We start from the raw sequence: 25,049 nt of genomic DNA, 5'->3' as shown, positions 1-25,049 counted from the left end.
ACATGGGGAAACGGCTAGCAAACAAAATCCACCTGTAGGGCTCATTAATAAACATGTTACATCTTGTTTGTTTAACGTAGACAAAAAGCAAACAGCAGGTTGTAGTTTTACAGGGTGTTGCCAGTTCATGCCATGGAACAGAAATCTATTGGAAAAACTCACTTCCTGGCTAAGAAAAACTTTGACGCATAACAACCCCCCTTAAAAGTCGTAACTAGTTATTTTAATAAACCCTGTCTTCGTGTAGATTAAACAAACAAGATGTAACGGGCCGTTTAGTGAGCTTTACAGGTGCGGGTATGTTGTTTTTGTGACTTTCAGACTAAAACGGGCTAACTGCCCCTTTGCCAGTCTAACCTAGACTAGTAGTTGCATCTATACTTCGTAATCATTTCATGTAACTTTCAGCAAAAAAGTGACTTTCCCAAACTGTCAAACTATTAATTAAAAGGTCCAGTGTCCGAGATTTAAGGGTCTTATTTACAGAACAATGGAATAGAATTATTATATTATTATATTATTATGATATATATATTAATATAAATATATATATATATATATATATATATATATATATATTATATATAATAATATATATATATATATATATATATATATATTCTTATATTCTGTCTCTGCCATATCATGGAAATAGAGACCCCACAATCTCACACACTGGACCTTTAAAAACTCAGTTTAATAAACTCAAAATTATAACTCCACTCCAAATGGATTTTTGGTTGGCATTCAAAGTTAGCACTGAGCTCATTGTGGCACAGCGGTACACAGAATCACCCACTGTTTCCCCTCATGTCTGTGTAATGTGAGTGTGTGTGTGTGTGTGTGGGCAGGGGAGAGTGAGAGAGGGCAAGAGACGGTGAAAGGGAGAGTAAGAAAGAAAGCAAAAAAAAAGTGAGAGTGAGTTTTATTATTGCTGAAGACGTGTATGGTGAGGCGGCGGCTGGCATCTACACCCAGAACCTTAGCTACCTACCTTCGCTGCCAGGCCTCAGCTGCTACGTGTGCTTAGTCTCCACCACGTGCCCACAGAGTACACAAGGCAGCCGCAGGTATGTCCCCATCACCCCGGGCCACACCAATCACAGCCAGAAGCCTGTCAGAACCTTTCGGGTATCCCGTCAAGCTAATGAGATGTGACTGAGTCTGTGCTGCCAGCGCACAAGCAATTGTTCCATTCATATAGCCTCCATTGATGTATGGAGACTTTCCCTCAACAGTCACAGCCATCAGGCAGGGACACAGGATGGTGTGTGTCATATGATCATGTGTGTATGTGTGCGTCTGTGTATACAGACTGTGAATGTATACATGTGTATCTGAGCCATGTGCGTGTCTATGTATCCATTTATCTGTTAGTGGGTTTGTGTCTGCGGGTGTTCAGAACTGGTTTGCCACAGTGGAAAAGATAATCATAAACTGGCTGATGGTAAAAATGTGTCCAGGTGGACTGTGTGTGTGTGTTGGTGCATGGGTCTGTGTCTCGGCTTGGCTGGGATCATAATAGGTCCCGATGCTTCATGACGTTTGTGGTAAATAAAATGTTGAGCTGTACACTTCAGCGCAGCCGATGGATTAAAACTGTCACACAGCAGACTGGTTAAGCAAGGAAATCTGCTCCGCAATCATCTGCAGGAGGAATCCCAGCAACATTCGGCATGTTTTTCTTAAACAGATTTCCCTGCTGCTGACTCATTCAAAGTGTTTCCAAATCCAGCTAGAATCACCTAAAATAATAAATCCTAATACTTTTATCCTGATCATGTTATAAACAATGACAATAAAAAAAATAATAAAAAAAAACTGCAGTTCTAATTCCCTGTCTATGACTTTATGATATTTTGCGTTACTATCAAAAAATTTCAATCATCACATCAGCATATGGCAAAAGCTCTACTGAGTTAATCACGCTCATTCTGCTCAAACCAAGTGGATAGAGAAATTAGTTATGGGCAATGTTTCCAACTGACATAATTTTAGCTATGTGAGTTTCAACATAAACAGAAAAAGGAATGAGAAAATAATTGTGGTCGACTGGTGTGTGTGGTAACCCGTTGCAGTCCTCATGTTGGATGTGGTGCTCTTTTTCCAGGGTTTTGGGTTTCTCATTATATGTTAGGTACAGTACATGAACTTGCATATGGCTTGATACATGGTGTTAGAGCTGACTGGGTACAGCCGTGTTCCCTATTCAACTTAAAATCACAAATAAAATAGGCTTTCATATAGCAGCCGTTTTATTGGGGGGAAATGTTGTGGTGACGGCAAAATTTACAGTTAAATTCTTGACGTCGGACTGCTTGCACATGGTATGGTGCCACTTCATCTAGTGTAGTTCTTACAGGAAATTATAAATGTTCTTCACAACAGCCTTTATATTATATTATTTCTTTTTGGATACCATAGCATTTGTGTGCTCCAGGGCTTCAAAATTCGGGTAGTGTAATAATTAAATTAGTGATGCTGAGTAAATTAAAGGTTGCATTGCAATGTGAACAGCAAGATTAGGTTTGAAAAAAATTGGTTGTTCAACCCATTTGTCCATGGATAATTATAATTATATGATTAATTGACAACATTTGACAAATCATGATCAAGCATATGCTTGTTCCAGCTTTACAAATGTGAAGATTTTCTGCTTTTTCTTGATTTATATAATTAGAAATTCAATATCTTTGGGTTTTGGACTGCTAGTCGGAAAAAACAAGCAATTTAAAGACGTCATCTGGGTCTCTAGGAAACATGGATAGACATTTTTCACTATTTTCTGACATTTTATGGTCTAAACATTCTGCAGATTAATGGACAATGAAAATATTTATTAGCTGCAAACCTGGTCGAGATTATATTTTTTTTTCTCTAGTACACACAAATGTTTCTCCGCAATGCTTTGAATTAATCATTTTAGAGGAAATGGGTCTTTAGGAGAAAAAGTCATTACATTTCCTCACAGTATGGCGTTGCACTAATTAATACTAATAAAATTAGTGCCAATTAGTGGTTTAAAGTAAAAAGCTGACAGGAAAAATCCCTCTGCTCTGTTCCAAATAATTTCCTTCCAGCTCTGTCCAGAGAGATTTCAGGGACTAGGCAGTTTGGTTTTTCTCCTTCAGAGGGCTTTAGCTCAGTTGGCTGGAGGGCTAAGGGTCCAGCTCTATCAACTAGAGCCAATGTAAACACAGCAATTCCTTCCCAATTAGAAACGCTAAATGCATTGGACTCGGTGCACTACCAGAGTTGGTCCGTGCAATTAATGCAGCCTTGGTCTCCACTGGCTGCTTCGGATGGCTGGGATGGTTAAGATGTATACAGTTTCAGTTCAAGGCCAGTCAGTGGAAGTCTGATTGGGCAGGTTGGACTCATCATGCAAGTATAAACATGAGGTTGGATGGGCGCTTGGTGGTTGGGGTTTTCTTTGGGTCAGCCGTGCTGGGTAGCACCACAGCAGGCCAGGAAGATATGTGTGGTGAGGAGGTCAATCAGAGGGGGAGATTTGTGGAAGAGGAAGCTGCATTTCAGTTTGTGCAAACTCTTCAAGTTCAACTGTAAAACTGGAGAAGATGGCAATCAAAAAAGTATAGATCTAGAAGTGCTGGCAAAGACATATTTTGGCTCTGGATTGCAGTGACATCAGCTGTGGAATGATGCAGGTTACTTTGCTTAACTTGCTTACTGCAATTTAATGAAGTACAAACTTTTCTGTGAATTTGAACAAAAAACGTGTAGTGTGCATGTGAAATCATCCTTACATTTTTGCAACCCATAAGAGAAAAACAAGACTTTCACTCTCCTCATTTCAGGGTATCTCTGTGACAACTGAGCTGTGACAACACACGTCTCTCTGTTACATGGGAACTCTGATATGTGGATGGTTAAAGTAAAAGACAAAGAGTAAACAACTAACTCTCAATCTTTTATCCATCCAGCTCAAGTGACTCAAGTGAGGCATTTTTGGATGAATTTTAGCATGCCAAAATACTGTGGGGTGATTCTTGAGCTATGTGGTTGTAGATACTTGATTTTTCACCTAATATAGTTGAAAATATTTTTAAATTTGCGTTAAAGCAAATGTACAGCACAGTCTCTATAGTATGTTTTTATGTGCACCAGGTACAAGCCAGCTTGAATACACAAAACTATAATGAATTTGGGAGAACAACTATCTGGCTCTGTGGTTTTGAAAACAGCAAAACATGCAAGACAGGGATAGAAGACCATTGTTCTGTCTTCTTTTGTCCAGTGACCATTGTGCATTGTGTGTTCCTGAGGTGTTGGTTTGCACTATCAGCCTGGGGCGCTCCGCTCTCTCAAAGATAGTTTGCTAACAGAGCTTTCACTCCATTGCCTCTAATGAAAATCCATACTAAACATTTAGCTCTGTGTGAGAAAGGGGGGAAATTCAATAAGACACGTAACACAATTTATAAATTACAGGAAGAACCAATCGAACCAACAGGCAATATGGAGAAATGTTTTTTTGTTTGTATTTGTTAATTTTTCTACATTCTGAGAACCACGGTAGCAGCTGCCTCTGTGCGGTGAGCGTAAAGAGGCTGGAATCTATTTTCTCAGCCAAAATGAAGTCCAATGCTGTGTTTTTATTCACTCTTCTTTTCCACACAGATTATTAGTCATGCCGCCAGAGATGTCTCCACTGAGGTATTCCCCAAACTAATGGTCGCTCTTGGACAGCGCTGTCGATAGTAAACTAATCTGCAGCCTGCAAGGCACAGGAAACAGATCTCATTAGCACTCATTGAACTATCTTCCAAGGAAACTTTCATCTTTAGACCACTCTGCCAGACTAATGTCACTTACTAGTTCTGGGTTTAATGGCTGACTGAAAAAAAATGTCTAATAGATGGATGGGCAGTAAAAGAGCGATGATGTTTTTTTCATGTTTACATACATGTCTGTGACAACAATGCTGTTTAAAAAAAACCCAAAAGAAAACAAAACAAACAAACACTATTGATAAAGTAATTATGAAAACTTCTTGGTAATAAATTGCTTATGCTTATTTATCATGTTTATCATCTCACATCTTTCTGTTAAAATGTTTTAATATAAATAATATTATATAAACTAGAATGGACAGACATATAATATAATATATAAAACATAACTACATCTGGGCTGTCTGCTGTACCGAAGCTCGTAAACTAATATTCGGAGTGATGCTGCCACACTGTGGCTGAAGCAGCGAGCTGCACTTTGACTTTGTTTTGTTCCTTCAGCCACCACGAGGGGGCGACATCAAATTAAACCGCACATCTCGCGAGCTTTCCGGGTCTTTCGTTGTTTGTTTACAACCCGAGCACTTCCTGTCTAACTAGTAGCTTTGTGTGTGTGTGTTGTGGTTGCTAACTTGTTTCTATTAAACTATACAGTTAAAGCTTTCGACATGGGATGTGACGGAGGCACGATTCCCAAAAGACACGAGTTGGTGAAAGGGCCCAAAAAAGTCGAGAAGGTGTTTTTCCTTTTTTTTTTAAAATCCGTCAGTAGGTTGCTAACGTTGTTAGCTCGTGGCTATTTGTCTGGAAACTAATGACAAACCCAATTAAGTTTGGGTGTGTTACTCATTCATAAAGACAGATGAAGATGTGTTTGTTTTGTTTTATACTCCTAGGTTACTCAACCGTTGCCTAGGTAACGTTCGCTTTTAAAACACGCGGCTCACGCTGATGTTATGTTATAAACGAAGCTAGTTAGCTGAGATCACACGTGTCTTGTTCGCTCTTTTAAATAACCTGTTCCTGTGTCCAGGTTGATAAAAATGCAGAATTGGCTGCCAAATGGAAATACTGTGCCCTGAGCCAGGAGAAGCTCAGACGGCCCATCGTTGCCTGTGATCTGGGGAGGTGAGAGCTCAGCTTGTTCGTCGTCAAGCCGGCAAAAAGGATGGCCTGTGTTTAGGGTCAAAAACTGTAGCAACTTGCAGACTAATGAGCTTCTGATGAGCAGTTTAATCTTCATGTTCATGTTCTGTTTCAGGCTCTATAACAAAGATGCTGTCATTGAATACCTTCTGGATAAGACTGCTGAGAGACCCAATGCCGAGGCTGTAGTTCACATCCGCGGGACTAAGGTATGTCAGCGTTGAAGTTTTCCCCACTCTTGATAAAACAGCTGTGAAATTATGTGGAAAATATTTCTTATTTCAAAAGTCTAAAAGCATTTTTTTATCCATCTGTTTCCTCTGCAGGATATAAAGGAGCTGAACCTGACTGATAACCCCGAGTGGGAGGGAGAGAGAAGAAATGCTAAAGGAGACAGATATGAGGACATCCACTGCGGCATGTTTATCTGCCCTGTTGTTGGGTTGGAGATGAATGGCAAGCACAGGTAACAGACCTACAATACAACAACACACCCTACATATTATAAAGAGGCTGGTGCTTCACTGTGTCGAGTGTAAAGCGTCAAGTACGATCTCTATTTGATTTAAAGATCAACTTTGCGCATCCAGTTAACTCAAATCAAATCAAATCAGATTTTATTTGTGTAGCCCAAAGTCACAAAGTACATTTGCCTCGGAGGGCTTCACAATCTGTACAGGGAGTGACACCCTCTGTCCTTAGACCCTCGGTTCGAGTGAGGAAAAACTTGCCCACAAAAAACCTTTAACAGGGAAAAAAGGTGGAAGAAACCTCAGGAAGAGCCACAGAGGAGGGATCCCTCTCCCAGGACGGACAGACGTGCAATGGATGTCACGTGTACAGAATAAATCAACACAAACATATTGTACAATTACAATGAATGATAAAATGATTACAGTAGCAGTGGAAACTGATAGACATAGAGAGACGCAGGTGCACAGCAGCAGCAAATCCTAAACTAACTATAAACTGTAATGGAGATATTGTAGCAGTAATGACAGTAGGAATATATGTAGTGGACGTCATGCAGGACCATAGCAGCAGCCACGATCCACGAGAACCTGCTGGACGAGAGAACACAGAAACTCGGGGGAAGAAGTTTAGTTAGTAACATGCATCCTTTTGTCTTTTGAAGACTCCTTTTGAATCCTCTTCATTGTTGATCAGACTATGTTATTAAATGCATTACATTATATCTTGCAAAAACATCATAGGTGTTGTGGAGAAATTGCTGAAGTCAAAGGTCAGTGGTGAGGTAAGAAGGGAAGAAAGTGTTCAGCAGCCTCTGATGTCTTATGTTGTATTATTTATTGATGCTTGGCCAAGGAGAATTAGAGACACTCTCAAAGTTCATCAGAAGTGCCTGAGTTATTCTCACATTCTGCCCAACTGGTGCTGGTGGATAGACTTTAAACTCCAAGATAACACACAAATACTATACATCCAGAATTAGTCAAAGAGAATGTCTTTACCCATGCAGGTGTTATTGTCAGCATATTCTAGTCTGGAGACACAGATGTCTGTTTACGCAGATTGCAACATCACAACAAGCTATCAATTATGTCTAGGAAGGTAGCAATAGGTCTCTTCAACCCTGGCCACCACAGTGTTTACTGTTTGATTTCACTGGTTCTCGTGGATCGTGGCTGCTGCTGTGATCCTGCACGACGTCCACTACGCATATTATTACTGTCATTATTACTACCATATCTGCTAATGTGGTCATTTTATCATTCATTGTAATTCATTGTCATTTTATCAGTCATTGTAATTGTACAATATGTTTGTGTTGATTTGTCCTGTACATGTGACATCCATTGCACGTCTGTCCGTCCTGGGAGAGGGATCCCTCCTCTGTGGCTCTTCCTGAGGTTTCTTCACCATTTTTCCCTGTTAAAAGGTTTTTTGTGGGCAAGTTTTTCCTCACTCGAACCGAGGGTCTAAGGACAGAGGGTGTCACTCCCTGGACAGATTGTAAAGCCCTCTGAGGCAAAAGTACTTTGTGACTTTGGGCTATTTGATTTGATATGATTTGTTCTCAACCAAAGCCAAACAATTAATACTGCCGAGGACCTCAAGGCACACACGTGACTTTGTCTAACCTAAGGATAGAAACTTCCACAACAATAGTGAATATCATTTAAAAGAAATCAAGCAAAAGTAAGAAAGATGCACTTGATATCCTATGTGCATGAAATGGCCCAAAAGGTTAAAGAAAATAAATAACATAACAATGTTTCTGTTTTCAGGTTCTGTTACCTGCAGACCTGTGGCTGTGTGTTTTCTGACAGGGCTATGAAGGAGGTCAAGACAGAAATCTGCCACAAGGTGAGCAATATTTCCCTTTATTTTCCCAGTCACTCTATTCCATCTTTCTTTGTTGGTCCGACGGCCTGCCAGCAGTGTACATTTTTTCCATTTTCTTTTAATAAACTGCTGACCGTTCCTGACCTTTCAACGTTTGGCAGTTACTCTGATTATTTTGTTCACGTACAAAATTAACTCACTACTAATGGTTGGTAAATAAGCAGCCTCGATATCATTGTAGAGAACACAGTAGCAGTCTGACATTATCATGGTTTCAGATTTACAATCTGTTGCTTAGATTGATAACAATGACTGTTAACAAATGGAGGTGTAATGTTTAACAGTCCTGTGGAAGGCTAAGTGACTATGAAAACACAATGTTTACACTGTTTAAGGTATTTAAAAGACTAAAATATTACATATACATATACATAGTAAGCAGAAGCAGGCCTATTTGGGTCCTGACCTGTCAGTTTTAAATACTCTAGAAATGTGGCTTGAAATAGTAAAAATGCATCTATGATACTGACTATGAACAGGAGGCAGCACTAAAACTCTTTCAGCTACAAAAAAAACAACCAGTATCAGTCTAAGTGTATGCTATATTTAGAATGTTTTCAATGCTTTACTTTGCCCTTTTTCCGACAGGGAACTAAAGTCGTTATCTACACTCTCTTTAAGCCACCACACCAATATTCTCAGATCGAACTCACCAGAGTTTGGGTGAGGTTTAGTTTGTTTCTGTCACATTTGAATGAAGTGTGTTTTGCATTTGTTTTATGCTGTTTAATAAGGAAAACGGGTTTAAGAATATGTTTTTACTTAGCAGTTTATGACTTTATTTATCTCATTGAACATGGCAGAGTTGGTTTCTTTTGGCTCCAGATGGGTTTGGGGCAGACTGAGTGACAGCAAAGAGGTTTTGTGACATGCATAGAACTGACATGGATTTATTTTTTTATGGTTGTTTCGCATAATTAAGCTAATTCCTGATGCATGTAAGACCCTAAATTAGGAGGCTCTTGTGGATTTGGGTTTCCAGTGGCTTTAAGTAATAGTAGTAGTAGTCTGCTGTAATTTCTCATGCACAGGCTATTATGAGGTAGCGGACAGCAGATGATATCACTACTGTTATTTCCATGGAAGTAAAAGCATCTTGGCACATGTCTGTTGTTTGCCTTTTCCAGAAATAGGGCCTCAAAGCATGAGATAAGTTATAGTGCTTCTTGTGGGAAACTGACTGTCTACAGAGATGTTTGCTAAGATAGACTTATTAAGAAATACACAATGTCTTAATGTTGCCTGCTTCTTCAGTGTATTTGATGAACATGGGAAAATATTGTCTGAGGGCTTTTTGGACTAGCACTTCAGTTTTTATCTCTCCTTGCATCTAGCGGACCACTTTTGTATCAATCCTAGTAATCTGTAACATGAAATGACACACACAATCGTAAACTGCTGGACATGCCTGCACCTGAACACTCGGTGGATGTTCAGAGTCTAGGTCATCGTGGATATATGCTGTAGACTGCAGGCAAATCAGATTTGTTTATCAAATCAGATCTTTAAGAAAAGCAGTGTTATTTGCAAGTGATCAGATTTGTGTGTCTTGACATCCCCGACGTACCTGCAAGGGTTGCTGTGGTAATGTAGGTGCCAGTAACTGGTAACAACGGTTTTCCAATGTGGAAACAGCTTTGCCTGAACATGTCTCCTCCCAAAGTGCCAGTACAGGAGACAATTTATTTCATCTTCTGTCAACGCACTGATTGTGCTCGATCTGTCACACTTTGAAATTGAATTTGAGACGCTCCTTCTGTATAAATCCACTTCCAAATGTAGCTTGGGTCTGATTTGCATTGTTCTTTTTTTTTTTTTTTGCTGTCCAGACTTTCTAAAATTAATCTCGACGCAATCTAGATATATCAAAGTAGTCTGCACAAAGTCTCATTTTAACAAATGGAAGACGGATAATTGTAGTAGTTATCTTTATTTGTTTGTTTACCCCTGCCACTCCCCAAAAAACAGAAGAACAGATAAAAAACAACAACAATAGACAAGATTTCAACAAGATTTTTAACTGGGCCCACACCGAACAATATTAAATTTAACAATATGAAGTAGTTTTTTTAATACTTTGTCCCTGTAGTTCTCTCAAATATGATCTGTATGTTTTTAATTGGATATGTTATAGTTTTGGTTTAACAGCATTAGTTTACCGTAAAGATATTTCAGTCTTCTGATTATCAAAAACAACAACCATTCAGAACCACCATCGCCTAGACAAACACACGTCTGAACAGAGGCCATGCAAAGTGCACAGTGCATCATTCTGCCATTCTCAGTTTGGCTTCCTCGCATTTTGACACTCACAGCACTGAACGAGTGCAAATAATCTCAGCTGCATGTAGACTTTCATTGAGGACACCAACAGGGATTTCATGCTCCAGCTCCACTGATGTTGAAGTAGGTGCTGTTTGAGTTACTCGGTGTGGCCAGCAGCATTGATGGCTCGATAGGAACAGTTGCTTGGCTCAACACCTTGTTTCTGTGCCATTGCTCCAGGCAGTCCAGTGCCTCTGGAAAGCTATTACTCTCAAACTTATTGGCAAACATGCTGTTCCGGGTGATGATCCATGGCAGGTCTTTCACTCCATAGATGCAGATATCTCGTATGTAATGCCCTGGAAAATAACATGGTTTTAAAAGCCATATATTAAGGTCAGTGTCTTCTTTTTGCCACAGAATTGTGAACTGTAGACCTTTCATGATCCTGTGTTTGTTTATCAGTAGGTTTGTGTGCTACTGTAGATTTTGGATAGTTGGGTGTGTATATTTTATTGTTGCATAAAAAGCTATTTTAAATCTTTAAACTGTGACTATGACTCAAAGGTCATAAGACACAGGCCAAACCTATTGCAGAGTGTCATATCAGATAAATCCTCATATCATCTCTTGTTGACTAAACCTTGAGTTGCCATAGCCAGTTATTTGTCCTAAAATCCTGTCTGGCCAAACACAGGGCACAGAGTAAGGAGCAGACAGTTTTTTATTTCATAGGGCAGAGATGAAGTGTAAGGCAGACTAATGTTAAAAAGAAGGAAATGTATTGCATTGCATCAATTAAATTACACCTTATAATTGCACATGCAGCCCTGGACTGTACCTTTGCAGCCATCGTGCACCCGTCCCTCTTGATCCCTCCACTTGATTGCCCGGATGTCTCCTGCCCAGCCTCCATCTATGTGGCTGCCTGGAGCTTCTTCAAACACACAACCAAATACAATGAATCATGATTTTGTGACCTGTCACTGAATTATAAGGATTTAGTTTAGTTCAGTTTAGCACATCCACTGAGGGGAGAGACAGTCCCTGAATGTTTCCCACAGAAAAATAAGTTATGGAAGCAACTATGTCCTGCTCTTTGTTGGATTTAGGGACGCTAACCAGACATGCATTTGGCAAACCAGCTAAACGTGCTTTTACACATTTTCTCTTGCCAAATTCAAACTAACAATAAAATATAATATTTGTGCAGCTTGTCCGGGTAATTTTTCGAGTGCAGCATTGTCTTTGCTTTATTCACGTGTCTAGTTTACCGTCTCACCTCCAAGAGCTTTTCTGTGGGAAACATCCATATTACAGTTAGTACTAATCACAGGTAGCATTTACCAAATGATTAAGAGATAGATTAAGACCTATGAAAATCCAAGACAAGACAAAACCGTTTCCCAAAGTATATTTATCATACCTCATTACCTCATTTTCACACTTGTAATCCTAAATAATTGTGAAATGACATGGGTCTCTAAGGAATTATCTCTCACCAAAATGATACTCAGTATCTATATTGTTATCAGCTCAATGCTCAGAAAAAGAACCACAAAGTAATGTGCCCTATTGCCACCGCAGAACATATGAATATGTTGCCATAAGAATACAGTTTGTTACACTCCCTTAGGGGAAATAAGCTCACTGCATTTCAAGCACCCTCTTTAGGAGCACCCGGGGTCTGATTTTACTTCTTGGCTCCGTTCCTTGGTCAAGACGAACGTCCGTATTGTCTAATAACTAACATGCTTGTCTTTTGGTGTAGGAGAAAAACACACATTTTACCTGAAGATTTGACTCAAGCATTACTCATAAGTGTGAGAAAATATTCTTACAACAACGCAGGGTGTGTAAAAATATTGGGAGTGATGGGAATGGGTAGGGCCCTCCTGATGCAATATTGTCATCATCAATATATTAATCATCAGTATTAATTTTAATAGAATTGTCTTAATTTAAGCAATATATCTGATCAATAAGTTCATACCCTGTAGTTTGGCTTTGTTGTCTTGTGATTCACCATCTTTATGTGTGTTTCCTGTGTGCTAGTGATGCAGTGTGATTGGTTCATGTTGTGGCTTACTTACTTTATGGTCATTTGAAACGATTTAAGCAATTCGAAGCGATTTACCTTTGATGTGGTTGAGTGTCACCCAGTAGTGCTCATCTGGACTGAAAGTGTCTTTGGACCACTCCAAGAGGTCGTGGGCTATTGGGCTTTTCAGAACAAAGTCTACAAAAGCCCTTGTGAGAGCATAGTAGGCTGTTCCAAAATAAACTTGCAGATTGTGTGGAGGAGGACCTTTCTTCAGTCCTTTCGAGGCTACGTGTGATCCTATGATCTCCTCATGCTGGATCTGTGTCCTATACCTCATAGACACCGGCTGCTTGACCCCAGGTGTCATGTTTCTCTCCCTCCACTCTTTGCTCTGCATGTACCGCACCAGTTCCAGGTTGCTCTTGACGGGGAAATCCTGTCCACAGAGATTCACCACTTTCTTCCAGCCTATTCTGGACTTTGCTAGGTCCTTCATGCAGTTCAAATCTGCTTGCAGACGGGAAAACCCAGCATAGGTCACTGTCTCGCTGTGGCTGGAGAGGAAGGTATTTTTAAAGCAGCTGACTAGCTTTCGTGCAGCCTCCTGGTACTCCCACGGAGCCTTAGCGTCCACATGAATGCAGTAGACATTTTGTGGCATGTAAATGGCCCTCAAGAGGCGCACAAAAAGCTCCAGCTCCTTGTGAACGATCACAATAAATGCTAAAGGGTAGTCCTCCTCCTCACGACTCAAAGGTCTTGTGATGAAGTGTAGGTCTCTAGTTAGATTGGAACACTGCAGGCGACTATTCAAAATATAGCTTTGGACCTGCAGACAGACACGTTATTAAAATATATTAAAACATTTTTAACTTCACTTGTTTTGCCACAGAATCCTTTTTTTGTGATCCCTAGACTTCAAATATAACGACCACATATATGACTGAAAACACTCTTATAGATATTAGATTAGATTAAATTGTACATACGTGTATAAAAAAAAAACTTACCTGGCAGTCACGACGATGCCACTCTACTCTCTCCTCTGTGCCAGGCAGAAAAGCTTTGCATTCATCGGAGAAGGGTCTGCAACTTGGAGTATCCAGCTTGAGCTCTGTTGGCTTGGGTTCTGTTAGCATCCTGGTCCTTAAATAAATGACTGAACAGATAGTAATACTCATCCCCAGGCACAACACAAAGCTGCATTTCGTCCCTTCAAGCTGGAGCATAATAACCCTGCTTCGAAGTTTCCAGACAGCACCACCACAGATAAAACTCCTGCAATAAAGAAATCCAGATTAGATATTTGCAATAGGGTCCTGGACCCCTGAGGGATGTTAAATAGGGTTAAATATGTAGGTTAGCACTAATTGATGAAGCCAGTTTTTAGCTTAGCTCAAGAAATGTAGTTTAGTGTACCAAATTTGATCTATTAATATCATCTGAGATGTGATGTTTAACTGGCAACACATTGTCTCGGATTGTCTCATTATTCTGAAACATAATATTTAAAGTAGCATTTCTGAAGTATGTAGAATTTCAACCGATCTTTCACCTGTAGAGAGCTGTTCTTCCTCTATTTTTCGCCCCAGCCAAAACAAAACCCATTAAAGGAAGCATAGGAAAAATGGATGCAAAATATACGGTGAGTTGAGTATAGGGTACTAAAATTAACCATTTAAAGGTCCAGTGTGTGGGATTTAGTAGCACCTAGCAGTGAGGCTGCAGATTGGCTGCAGACTGCTCCTGTCTCAAATGTGAATAAAATTTGGTGGCCTCGAAACTTGAAAGACATTGATAGCTTTCTTTTACTCCATATTATTAGGGAAGAGTTGATACATTTTGCAGACACGACTACACACAAGGTTGAATAGACAGTCTGACTGTGAACTGACCCTTAACTTAATTAGCTTTAAGTTCAGGGGTAAGGTTTTTTTTGGCTCCCTGTGGCTCATCAGATCCGGTTTAAAATTATCACACTTACTAACAGAGCATTGCATAGTCAGGCTCCTGCATATACGGCTGAGCTACTTCACCCATAATTTTCAGCTCGCTCTCTCAGGGCAAATGTGTTAAACTCGCTATGTGTCCCAGCATCCTCCTTAAGACCTGTGCTCGAGCTTTTGGAAACCATAGCACCAAAATGATGGACTGCTCTGTCTGCAGAGGCTCCTGGTCCTGTGGATTCTTTTAAAGGATAGCTAAAGACATACCTGTTTAGACGAGTGTTTGGGTAGCCTGTGTACACCAGTCTGCATCTTATCTTATTCCATTGTGTATTGTGATAACAACATGACTTTTTTGCTTTAAATTGTATTGCCCGTGTTAAAGCACTTTGCGAGTGCTGTACAAATAGATTTTATTTACTTACAAAAGAATATCTTGAGATAAGTGTTGGTAATTGTGAATGTCTATACTTACTTCATAAATCAAGCACTTTGTTTCATTTATTTTCATTCCGGTAAAAACAATTCATTGTGAGCAATAATAAAGGCAAATGCAACTTTAATTGAAACATGCTATAGAGACTCACTGAACAAGTCTTTGTGGATCGGCTGAAAACTGAGCTAAATGTGCAAGGTACAACAGATAGCATTAAGTAAACAAACAACATTTTTGTAAGACATGATGACACCCAAAAGGTTTCAGGCTGACTGGATAATAGATGAAATAATTATTCATAAGGAATCTCTAAGCCTCTGATGTTTCATAGTTTTAGATATAGAGCCACCTTTTGGGTGACGAGCCCAAGGAGAAAAAGTGTTATGTACTTCTGATATTCAAGTTCATAAACAAATCAATATAGCCTGTTTATGTCCATTTTGTTAATCTAAGGAAATCTCAGGGCAAATTGCAGCTGTCAACATTTAACATTATAGAAGTTTATGTCTGATGCGTAGTAACTGTAGCCTTTGTAAAAAAACAAAAAAACTGCCAAAACCTTCGTAATACTTGACATCAAGCTCGCTTCTCTCACAAATATTCATTGTGATAAAGTCCTAATTGTAGTCAATATTTCCCAATTCTAAACAGTTTAAATGAGACATAATTCTTTATTAAGCAGACTGGAGACTAGAGCGTATCGGAGGATCTTATATCCCAGTACCCTCTTAAGAGCAGAGAACAATCTCCCTAAGGAATAATCCTGCATCAGTAAAGCCTCCCCCTTCACGCTGCCAAAGCTATGTTGCTCTTGAAAACAGCACCAAAGATACAGATGTCCATGGAGGCTTCCATGGAAATGTCCTCGCTTCTTATCTTCTGCTGACATCAGACAAGGTTGCTCAACGATGACAGCACCTTGATACGGTGTCTAAATAAAAGGCATAGCTAGCTGCATGACTGCTTGGTGATTTTAGTTAGAGATATAAATATATATATTTTTTTCTTTTACTCAGTCAAAAGCCTTTCGGTCTGTTGCTTTATGTAATGAAATCATTCCATATTTCAAACATTATACACAGGGCTTTGAAGAAGAAGAAGTTTTATCCGTTTTCTATGTGTGCTGTCTAGATCAAACATCTGTGGCTTATATCAGTGCAACACGTAAACACACATGCAGATACAGTATGTAAAGACAGAGTGCCAAAGACAGTCCAAGGTGAGCCAATTACCTTTGAGGCAGTTCAGTCTGCAGTCCTTATGGTGAAGAAGTAAAACACTGGACATCAGAGCCTGTTCTGATCATTGCCACCCAAACAGCTGCCCCAAACTTGTTACTACAGCAAATCCAGAGTCCGGTGGAGAGCAGAAGTCATTTCCACTGGCGGCATCATCGGGAACAACAGCAGCAGAAGCCGTTTCTGTTATATGTCTGAACTAAATTTGGTTGCCAGGATTGTTTTGATATTTTTTTCTGGCAGCGACTGACCTGGGAGGCTGTGCTATCTGAGCATTAGACCCTTTCAGAGTGCTTTGTGTATGTTTCTCTAGTTGTATTCATTGCTGATTAAGTCGCTCCCCCCACGTCCTCATGAGACGACGTACGTCCCTGCCTGGTTACCAGCAGTAACACTCACGCACACACCTGACACAGAGGAACATACTCTACACACACACACACACACACACACACTTCTCTCTCTCTATCTCTCTCTCTCCCTAAGGTTTTTTCCACTCTCCTCTGTCATACAGTTTCCTCACTTGTGACTTGCATTTTTCCTTTTTTGCCCTCTTCCTTTCCATTATTTCCCCCCCAAATCCTTTTACCTCTTTTTTTTCTGTCAAATAGGCTTTAATTCTAGTCCATCCAGCCTCTATTGGATTATCCAGTGTCTCTCCACTGAGTGCTGTCTTGTCTTGTTGACCTTCTTGTCGCCTTGTCAAGCAGCTAATTTGAAGCTTGAAGATTCTGATTGACTTATTCACCGACTTGTGGATAAGGTGCTCAGCTCCCCGGTGACCTGTATCATTTGTGGGAACGGCAACAGCAGAGTGACGGACTTCAGAGCAGCAGCCACAGAGTTTATTTGCTGCTTGGTCAGCTTCTGAGATTATCCCCCTTGTGTTTAACAGAGCACGTGGTTGGAGTTCACACCCACCAAGCCTGCATTACACCATCACAATAGATCCCCTGCTGGTTACTTACGGGTTTACTAGTACACAAAATTATTATGTAATATACTGGTTGTCAAACTGGATTAAACAATATATCATTTTATTTGCAGTTGGTAGAATAGACAGTGTTGTGTTCAAGGAATACTCTCTGTAAACCAGCACTGACGGACTGTATTCATCAATTAGTTTCACTGTGTTTTGAGTTTGGTTGCAAATTGCATGCAAATTAACAGAAGAGGAAAGTGATCGTGTGTCAGATCGTGTATGATTTGAATGCTGAATTGCATTCATAAAGTATTTTTTTTATCCAAAATTAGATATGTCAATAGCTTGACTTATTTTACTATTTGCCATTTCAGTCTAGTGAAGCATGCCATAAAAAAAGCCACAAACAATTTAAAAGATTTTCATCAAGCTGGACATGCAAAATATTGTTTTGCAAGTCAAAGTATGAGTGCAACTCCTTTCCTATCCTGCACCTGAACTTTGTTAAATTAAGGGTTTTGAACTATTCACCCTATTATTCATCACTATTCATCAGTGATGTCATGAGTTTATGAGTTTAAAATCTGGTTTGGGCAGTTTTGTCAGGCTCATACTGTAAATGAGTAGCTTTACCACAGAAGTACTCAAAAAACCTAACACAGTCTACCAAAGGCAGTTAGCTTAGTTTGGGATTCCCCCATTAAAAAGCTTGAGAAAATCCTGGAACTTCACCACAGACAGGTGAAAACATGGACTTCGTATCCAGTGACGTCACCCACAGGTTTCTGAAGAGCTGTCAGATTGTGATGGTTCTGACCACTGCCATCTTGTCAGTCCTGCTTCTGCCCCCTCCTGGCTAATTTCCAAATAGGCAAAGATGTGGATCTTTGGCGAACCTGAAGCGGGCTGAATGAAGCCATGAACGGGTAAATTAGTTGAGTTTATTGAAGTTGTACATTTTTACACAGGTGCTTATGGAGACTGACTGGTTGTGTAGGCGGCCTCAAGTGGCTGGCTAGAGGAACTGCAGTATTGTGGCACTGCCACCCTTGAAATCCATCAAATTATATTTTTTAATATCAGTGTGTAACATACACTACAGACAACACTAAACTGTATATTTCTGAATTTTGAATAACAGTGTTTAAACAAGTATAAACTGTCTGAAAAGTCTTTGCACTGTGTCAGTCAGTATCTCTTATGTTTGTGCTTTAGTGTGGGGACCCGTTTAAAGATGAGGATATCATTGTGCTCAATGGCACGAAGGAAGAGGTGGAGAAGCTGAGGGAGAAGATGGAAGAGAGGCGGACTAAAGCCAAAACTAAGGTGGGTTTTAATTTAAACTGAATTCCTGCTGGTCTGCAGTGATGAAATGATATGTTGAGTAAGTCTTGAGAGTGATTTGGTAGGTGTTATCTTCATTAAAACTTCTCCTGCTCCTGTTTGCAGAAATCAAAGAAGAGCAAAGCAGCTGTCTCCACAGCATCCGAATCAAAAGGTTTGTGTGACGCCTGCTTGAAGCATTATACACCTTTTAATCACAAGCCTGTTTTATCATTTACATAAACAAAGCGACCTGGGAGAGCCTTTACTTCTTCATTTGGTTAATGTTTTGAATATGTTATAATGTACATAGCTGATTTATTGATTTATTCAAACATGTCTCTCAAATCTCTCTAAATTTTAAATATTAAGTCGTAGAAATGCTTACCTGTGTTAAAACAACACTGCAGACACTTTGTTACTGAGTTTCCACAAGTTCACACAGTACCCAGGTGTCTTAATGTCTTAATGACATGGTCATGGTCGTCTGTGGTCAAAATTCCTCACAGATCAAGCACAGCAGCCCTCTCTGTGCCCCGTCTGTAACGCTCAGTTCTCAGTCGGCAGGTTTCAGTGTCTGTCTACAGGGCCATACCAGCCAAAACAAACCGACTCAGAGACAGCTTCTTCCCAAGGGCAGTCACCATACTGAACTCCAACCTACACTGAACTGACTTGTTTGAACATTGAACATTGCTCCGTATACTGTAGTTATCGTTTATTTATTTTATATCTTCACTGTAACCTTTTGCACCATTATGTCACGGTTATCTGCACTTTATCTGTTTTACTGTTATCTGCAAATTATAATGCCTTAATACCTCCACCTATTTGTCTGAGGGGGAGGATACTGAGATAAACAAGTGACAGCTTCACCTTAATTCACCCTGATTTTGAAATTATACATTATTCCAGCAAAGCATTAGTACATTCTGCATTGTACTGCATGTGCCCTCCATCCACACCTTTTTAAATGCTAATGAGCTGCTGGCTCATTCCACACGGTGCGCTGACCTGAGTTCGGCCTAAGACCTGAAGCTGGGGGCCTATACAGAGACTTGTGCTGGTCACTCCAGTCAACAGCAGAGCACCTGCCATGCTTAGCTCTGAGCTCCACCATACTGCCAGCCATGCTTAGCTGTGATGAAGAAGATGTCGGCGCCTCACCTCAGCTTTGCTCTTTTATAACCTGTGCTTGGGTGGTTCTGGTTCTGGAATATGTTCATGAGCCCAATAGTGACGTCTCTACCGACTCAAAATCTGAACAGCATGTTTTAAAGACAGCCACAGGAGACAGTGTGGCTGCAGCAGCGCACACAAAATAGAGGCTGTTGTTGTTTTTAACACACTTTTTCAGCTCTTCTTAGTGTAGAAGAGCTGAAACAGTGTTTTGTTCATAATATGTTCCCTTTAAGTTCATGATGTGGATAACTTGTGACAAGTAACATATTATTTATTTTATTAATATTTCATCATCTTATTGTGGTTCTGCAGTGACATGTTAGGCGTCATTTCCCAAACTAGTTTGCTAATATTTCATAGGCTGACTGTGTGTATGCTTTAATTCCATTACTTGCTGTGGGAACATGACATTTTCAGGAAAAATTCACAAAACCACACATGTATCGTCGGTGACAGAACATTTATGGGAATTGTTTTGGAATTACTCGAGTTTCATGAGTATGGAGCCCAGGAGGTCTTATTGTGGGAAAATAAGCAAACAAATCGGCAGTGCTCTTGATTTAATAATTCTTGTGGTTGAATTAGTAATTCATGAATTATCTGTGCATATGGATTACTTGCTATATGCTCTCTGTTATCTAGTATTTGGTGTGAGACAACAGCTTTTAAGCTCTGGTTCTTGTTGCCCAAACAAAGCCACAAAGTCACTCTTTAAGCCATGTTTTTGGCAGCGTTTGACTTGCAGAATTTGGACTTTTACCAATGGTTAAATAAAAAATTAAAAAAATGTCCAGACAGATTAGATGCTCAGGGTTCATCCAAAGGACAGCTGCTCAAATCCAAACTATACGACTGGATAAATTTAGAATCTGTGTTACAGCTTATTTGTCTGATGTGCAGAAAAGTGTAGAATGTCATTCGCTACTAGATTCTATAGGCATTTAATTGTAAATACATATAATATAAATATAAAACAGATTATTCGGCAACGTGAACATAGCATTTAAGATTTATTAACTTAACACATTACAGACTACAAACTGAAATTGTAAAACAAATTTAAAAAGGTTTGTAGTGCTTTAGGAGAGGTCTGCCAACTGAAACCACACAAATTGTGGCTTTTGCCTCTGAGCTTTATTAACGAGTGGCTTTGTTGTTTTGTTTAAGTGGCGAGAGAGTGGAGAAAGAGCACAAATTTATTTATTTTTCTCCATGACCTCCCCTAGGCTCTGTACATGAACATGCAAACACATGCAAATCCTTAAAATCTTTTCATTGTTAAGATAAGATACCTCGGTGTTAACAGGCAGGACGGCAGATGACTCTCACGCCAGTTGCGTTTCAAGGAAACTATATAAAAAATAAAAAAGTTCTTTTCTTTTTCCTGCCTGTGTAACACTTATTTTAAGTTGTGGAAGTTGTAGCTTTTGTTATAGAAAGTTATAGATTTTGTTTTATCATCAGATAATAAGAAAGCAAACAATTCACAACTCCCAATAGTTTAATTATAGTAGTTTATACTGTTTATTTGAACCTAACTGTCTGACTTGTTTTCATCCGCAGATGACACACCGCCTCAGTCGGTGGATGTACCAGAGACGAGCGCAATACAAAATGGCGTTGAAAGCAGCCAGTCAGGTGGATAACAACACTTTTTCTGATAAATGAAAAAAAGGTCCAGTTTGTAAGATTTAGGGGGCTCAATTCACAGAGCAATGTAGAAATTGAATTTAATATGCATAACTGTGTTTCCATTAGTGTATAATCCCCTGAAAATAACAATCTTATGTTTGTGATGCCTTAGAATGAGTCTTTCCACAGCGTTCGCCAAGTTTCTGACTGCCGATTGGTTGACTGAACTGGCTCTAAATCTGGGTCTTTTGCATGTTTTGGCAATTTTCGCCTTCACGCTTGGAAAAGGAAGATGATTGGAGGGGGTTTCCATCTGCAACTACACTGTTAGATGCCACTAAATTCTACACACTACTCCTTTGGGGATTCTACATTTGAAAATGGCTTTAGTGTTGAGCATAGTGTGTCTATCCTTCCCACCTTGTAAACAGCATGGCAGTCATCCTGGAAGACAACAGTTTAAATGCACAGGTTTTTATCTGAAATGTTGCCAAATAATTTAAAAGTTGGATAATCATGTACTTCATAAAATCAGCATCAAGTTATGTCTTTAATTAACACTAAGGAGCACTTTAAAAAGCTTTGGCTTGGTCTCAGATCAAATGTTTAATCTTGGCAGAGCTTGATTTTGAACATTGAATGGTTCAAGTGCCCAGTTAGCCTCTGGTTCTTATTACACCATTTTCCCAGTCATGTGGTCAAGATGAACAGATAGTTATGAAGCTGCATCAGAACCAAAGTGAAAAGACAAAAATAGAGAAAAATGTTCAAATGTTCATATTTAACATTTTTTGTTTTTTGTTTACCACTTGCTATTTTACTACCCAGATGTTGCCGGACCCTCGGGATCATCCAGTTCCTCTAGAGACACCAAGCCTTCAACAATCTCTGCGACCAAGAGGTCCATCCAGAGCATGGAGGAGAAGTCGGAGGCCTTCAAATCTCTGTTCACCACTCACAGCTCTGCCAAGCGCACTAAGGAGCAAACATCCAACTGGGTCACCCACACCCCGTATCACTTCTAGTAACTATCACTCAGAGATCACCATTTTTGCATTGCTCCAGAAATTGGGACCCATCAAAGACTGGAAAACCTAGTTCTCATACCCAGCCCCAACCCACATACAGACCCACTTAGACACATTACCCAAATGACATCTAATAATATCACTGACGTGTGCATTCCCAACTTGTCTCTTCAGTCCCCAGTAGCTCAGTGTTTACATGTTGTGAACATTTTGTTAATAGCTCCCCAAGGTGTTCAGACTCTTTGTTTTGTAACCTAATTCCTCCCTCATGTATTTCCCAGCATCTCCATGTTAGCAGTCACACATGCGTTGAGAATTGATGCTACGCTGACTTCATTATTTCTGTCACTCTGCTGTCTCCTAGTGGACAGAGTGTAGCTTTTAAAAGTTTAAAAATCTCGACGTGGTCGAGGCAATCAAAAGAACGGTGTGAGATCATATATAGGCTTGATTTCACTATTAAGTTAAGGTGAAAAATTGCAAAAGCTTTATATTTCTAAAGCAGGCCCTCTTTGTGGCATCCCTGTCCTCAGTATTGTCTACACATTAACACATGTAGATGATTGATTTTCCTCTCTGGTTTCTCTTTTTTCAGTAAGCGTATAGCTCACATTTCTTCTTTGTAGAATATATTCAACATGTTTAGCTGAGGACATTCAAATAATTTGTGTTTGGTGTATTGGTTATTTGTTTTTTTTATGGGGTTAAAACATAGGCCAGCAACATCAATACAGTTTAAATCATCTTGAAGTTTCTTTTGTCTTTTTTGGAAGATCTTTGACAGGAAAAATAACAAAATGGCCTCCGGATTGACGGCAAAATGTCTTCAAGGATTAAAAAAAAAAAAACATTAAAAATGTCTTTTTCCCGTTTAGACATTAAGTTATTTCTTCTTTTTTTTGGCATCTAATGATCAAATAAATTTATATTCAAACCTACTGAGTATTTTAATTAACTCCTTATTTGTGCATTGTGCCACCCTATCAAAGTAAAATGCACACTTTATTGTTTGTGTGTGTTTTGCCTGTAATATAAAGCTTGGTTACACAACGCTTCATTTACAGAGAAGAGCAATAATTACCAGCGATGACAGCAACAACAACTCCCTGTTGAGACCTTGGAGGGAAATTTCACACCAAAAACAAACTATAAAAAGCTCTTATTATGTTCGGCAGCTTACATGTGTTTACATGAAAGGTGTGAAAATTACAGCTGCCATGAGGTTTAGTGTCCAGGGTTGCTTGGCCCAGCTGGCAGCTTGTAACACTATAAATATTATAAACACACACATCGTCCTGTTGCTTGGTTTCTGCTGCACACATGTTCTTGTTCAAATGTTCTCTAAATGATACAGGAGATCAAAACAGCAGCTTTCAATCAACACACTAGGGTGGGAAGAAAAAATGTATTTAAGTACTGTGACACTTAAAATACTCAACTATAAGTAACACTCCTGCATTAAAAATGCACTTGAGAACTCCCTCTAGTCAAAAATGTGTCCATCGAAGGTTTTACTGTGCAGAATAATCTTAGTGTTCACCTTAAATTTCATTTTAACACACGTACATACGAGCAGGACTCATGACTAGTTAAGCCTATATGTGTGATAACCTCAAACCAAACCGTGAGAAATCACTTTTCAGTGAAGTAGGAGAAACTCCTGTGTCCAATAGTGAAACTGTAAAATGAATAATATTTACATATTCGTAGAATCTGGATTTTTCAATGACACGTGAGGATTTTAAGAATTTTAATTTAGGAAAAACCACAACGGGCATAGATCAAATCTGAAGCTTATTTTAAGCATTTTCTTTATGTGGAATGAATTTGATAAAGTAAAAAGTAAGGTATTTCCCTCACATGATGACAAATCAAATGTAAATTGAACTTAAATACAGTACTTGACTAAATGTACTAATTTAAATGTCATTTTAAAAAATATTTTACTGTCTGTCCAAATCAAAATCAAGTCGATCTAAAGTTAAAACTGATCATTTCCCAATCAAAAAGAATTCGCTTTGTTGTAATATGAGAATGTAGCCACATGGTGGCAGCACAGACGTCCCAATCCGCCTTCTGCATTTACAGACTGGGAACTGTGGTCACAGGGTAAAAAAAAGAGCTTGGAGTCTGCCTGCTTCTCATTAAATGTAAGTTACACCATAAATAATCCAATCATTGTGGCTAAAAAATTAAATAAACACTGCGTCCTCTTGTCTTCATCCAGCTGCATACGCAGACAATGGCATTATGTTGCTGATTTACATCTTTCTGCGCACGTTGGATCACTGAAAAGGTGGTTTACAAAGAAATAATGCATCGGTAATAGAAACCACAGAAGCTCGTGTAAGTTCTTTTCTTTTAAAGTTGACCTCTTGTTAGTAACCCTGTTAACAAATGTTAAATGTAAAATCGTTGAATTTATGTTGCCCCATAATTTTGGGTACAGGATGCATTTTTTGATTTCAGTGGAGGTGTCCAAACACTGCAGGAACATTTAGAGTTGCTTGTTGCATTTTTAAGCAGATTTATTTGAACGTTTGCATACGGTATAATATAATATTTTGATAAACTGTAATGACTTTTATAGAAACTTGTTAAACCTTTATGTCCTAACACCACAGAATAAATATTTGAAATTAGAATAAGGTTGGCTATCATAGTGTGTAGTCATATGTATTCTAACTGTTCCTTCATACAGCTGGTATTTTGCAATAAGGGCACAATAGATTAATAGATGTTGGGAGAAGTGGGAATTAAATCAGA

General features: G+C 39.3%; 2 protein-coding genes across 3 annotated transcripts; one reads left to right on the top strand and one right to left on the bottom strand.

Annotated features, from left to right (window-relative positions):
* Nucleotides 1-5,306: 5,306 nt before the first annotated feature.
* On the top strand, nucleotides 5,307-23,155 carry rtf2 (replication termination factor 2). Its single transcript, XM_010734732.3, has 9 exons — nucleotides 5,307-5,491; nucleotides 5,788-5,882; nucleotides 6,016-6,109; nucleotides 6,227-6,366; nucleotides 8,150-8,228; nucleotides 18,334-18,444; nucleotides 18,568-18,616; nucleotides 21,187-21,261; nucleotides 22,084-23,155. The coding sequence occupies exons 1-9, from the start codon at nucleotides 5,423-5,425 to the stop codon at nucleotides 22,278-22,280; spliced, it is 909 nt and encodes a 302-aa protein (XP_010733034.1). The 5' UTR covers nucleotides 5,307-5,422; the 3' UTR covers nucleotides 22,281-23,155.
* On the bottom strand, nucleotides 10,182-18,327 carry gcnt7 (glucosaminyl (N-acetyl) transferase family member 7). Of its 2 annotated transcripts, XM_010734731.3 has the most exons (5): nucleotides 16,191-18,327; nucleotides 13,587-13,854; nucleotides 12,670-13,405; nucleotides 11,374-11,469; nucleotides 10,182-10,891 (listed from the first exon to the last, which is right to left on the bottom strand). In XM_010734731.3, the coding sequence occupies exons 2-5, from the start codon at nucleotides 13,803-13,805 to the stop codon at nucleotides 10,647-10,649; spliced, it is 1,296 nt and encodes a 431-aa protein (XP_010733033.2). In that variant the 5' UTR covers nucleotides 13,806-13,854; nucleotides 16,191-18,327; the 3' UTR covers nucleotides 10,182-10,646. The 2 variants fall into 2 exon arrangements, with proteins under 2 accessions (XP_010733033.2, XP_027135343.1); XM_027279542.1 differs by having other exon boundaries at nucleotides 13,587-18,327.
* Nucleotides 23,156-25,049: the final 1,894 nt, after the last annotated feature.

This window comes from Larimichthys crocea, chromosome VI, assembly GCF_000972845.2.
Source record: "Larimichthys crocea isolate SSNF chromosome VI, L_crocea_2.0, whole genome shotgun sequence".
NCBI classification, from domain to species: domain Eukaryota; kingdom Metazoa; phylum Chordata; class Actinopteri; family Sciaenidae; genus Larimichthys; species Larimichthys crocea.
This window is presented reverse-complemented; position numbering and strand designations above follow the sequence as displayed.

Excerpts from the sequence above, each read along its gene's own strand:
- rtf2 (XM_010734732.3), top strand. The coding sequence starts at position 5,423 with ATGGGATGTGACGGAGGCACGATTCCCAAAAGACACGAGTTGGTGAAA. Across the intron at positions 18,445-18,567 it reads GGACTAAAGCCAAAACTAAG|AAATCAAAGAAGAGCAAAGC; the intron begins GTGGGTTTTAAT and ends TCCTGTTTGCAG. Across the intron at positions 21,262-22,083 it reads CGTTGAAAGCAGCCAGTCAG|ATGTTGCCGGACCCTCGGGA; the intron begins GTGGATAACAAC and ends TTTACTACCCAG.
- gcnt7 (XM_027279542.1), bottom strand. The coding sequence starts at position 13,805 with ATGCTCCAGCTTGAAGGGACGAAATGCAGCTTTGTGTTGTGCCTGGGG. Across the intron at positions 11,470-12,669 it reads GACACTCAACCACATCAAAG|AAGCTCCAGGCAGCCACATA; the intron begins GTAAATCGCTTC and ends GTGTGTTTGAAG. Across the intron at positions 10,892-11,373 it reads GGTGCACGATGGCTGCAAAG|GGCATTACATACGAGATATC; the intron begins GTACAGTCCAGG and ends GTTATTTTCCAG.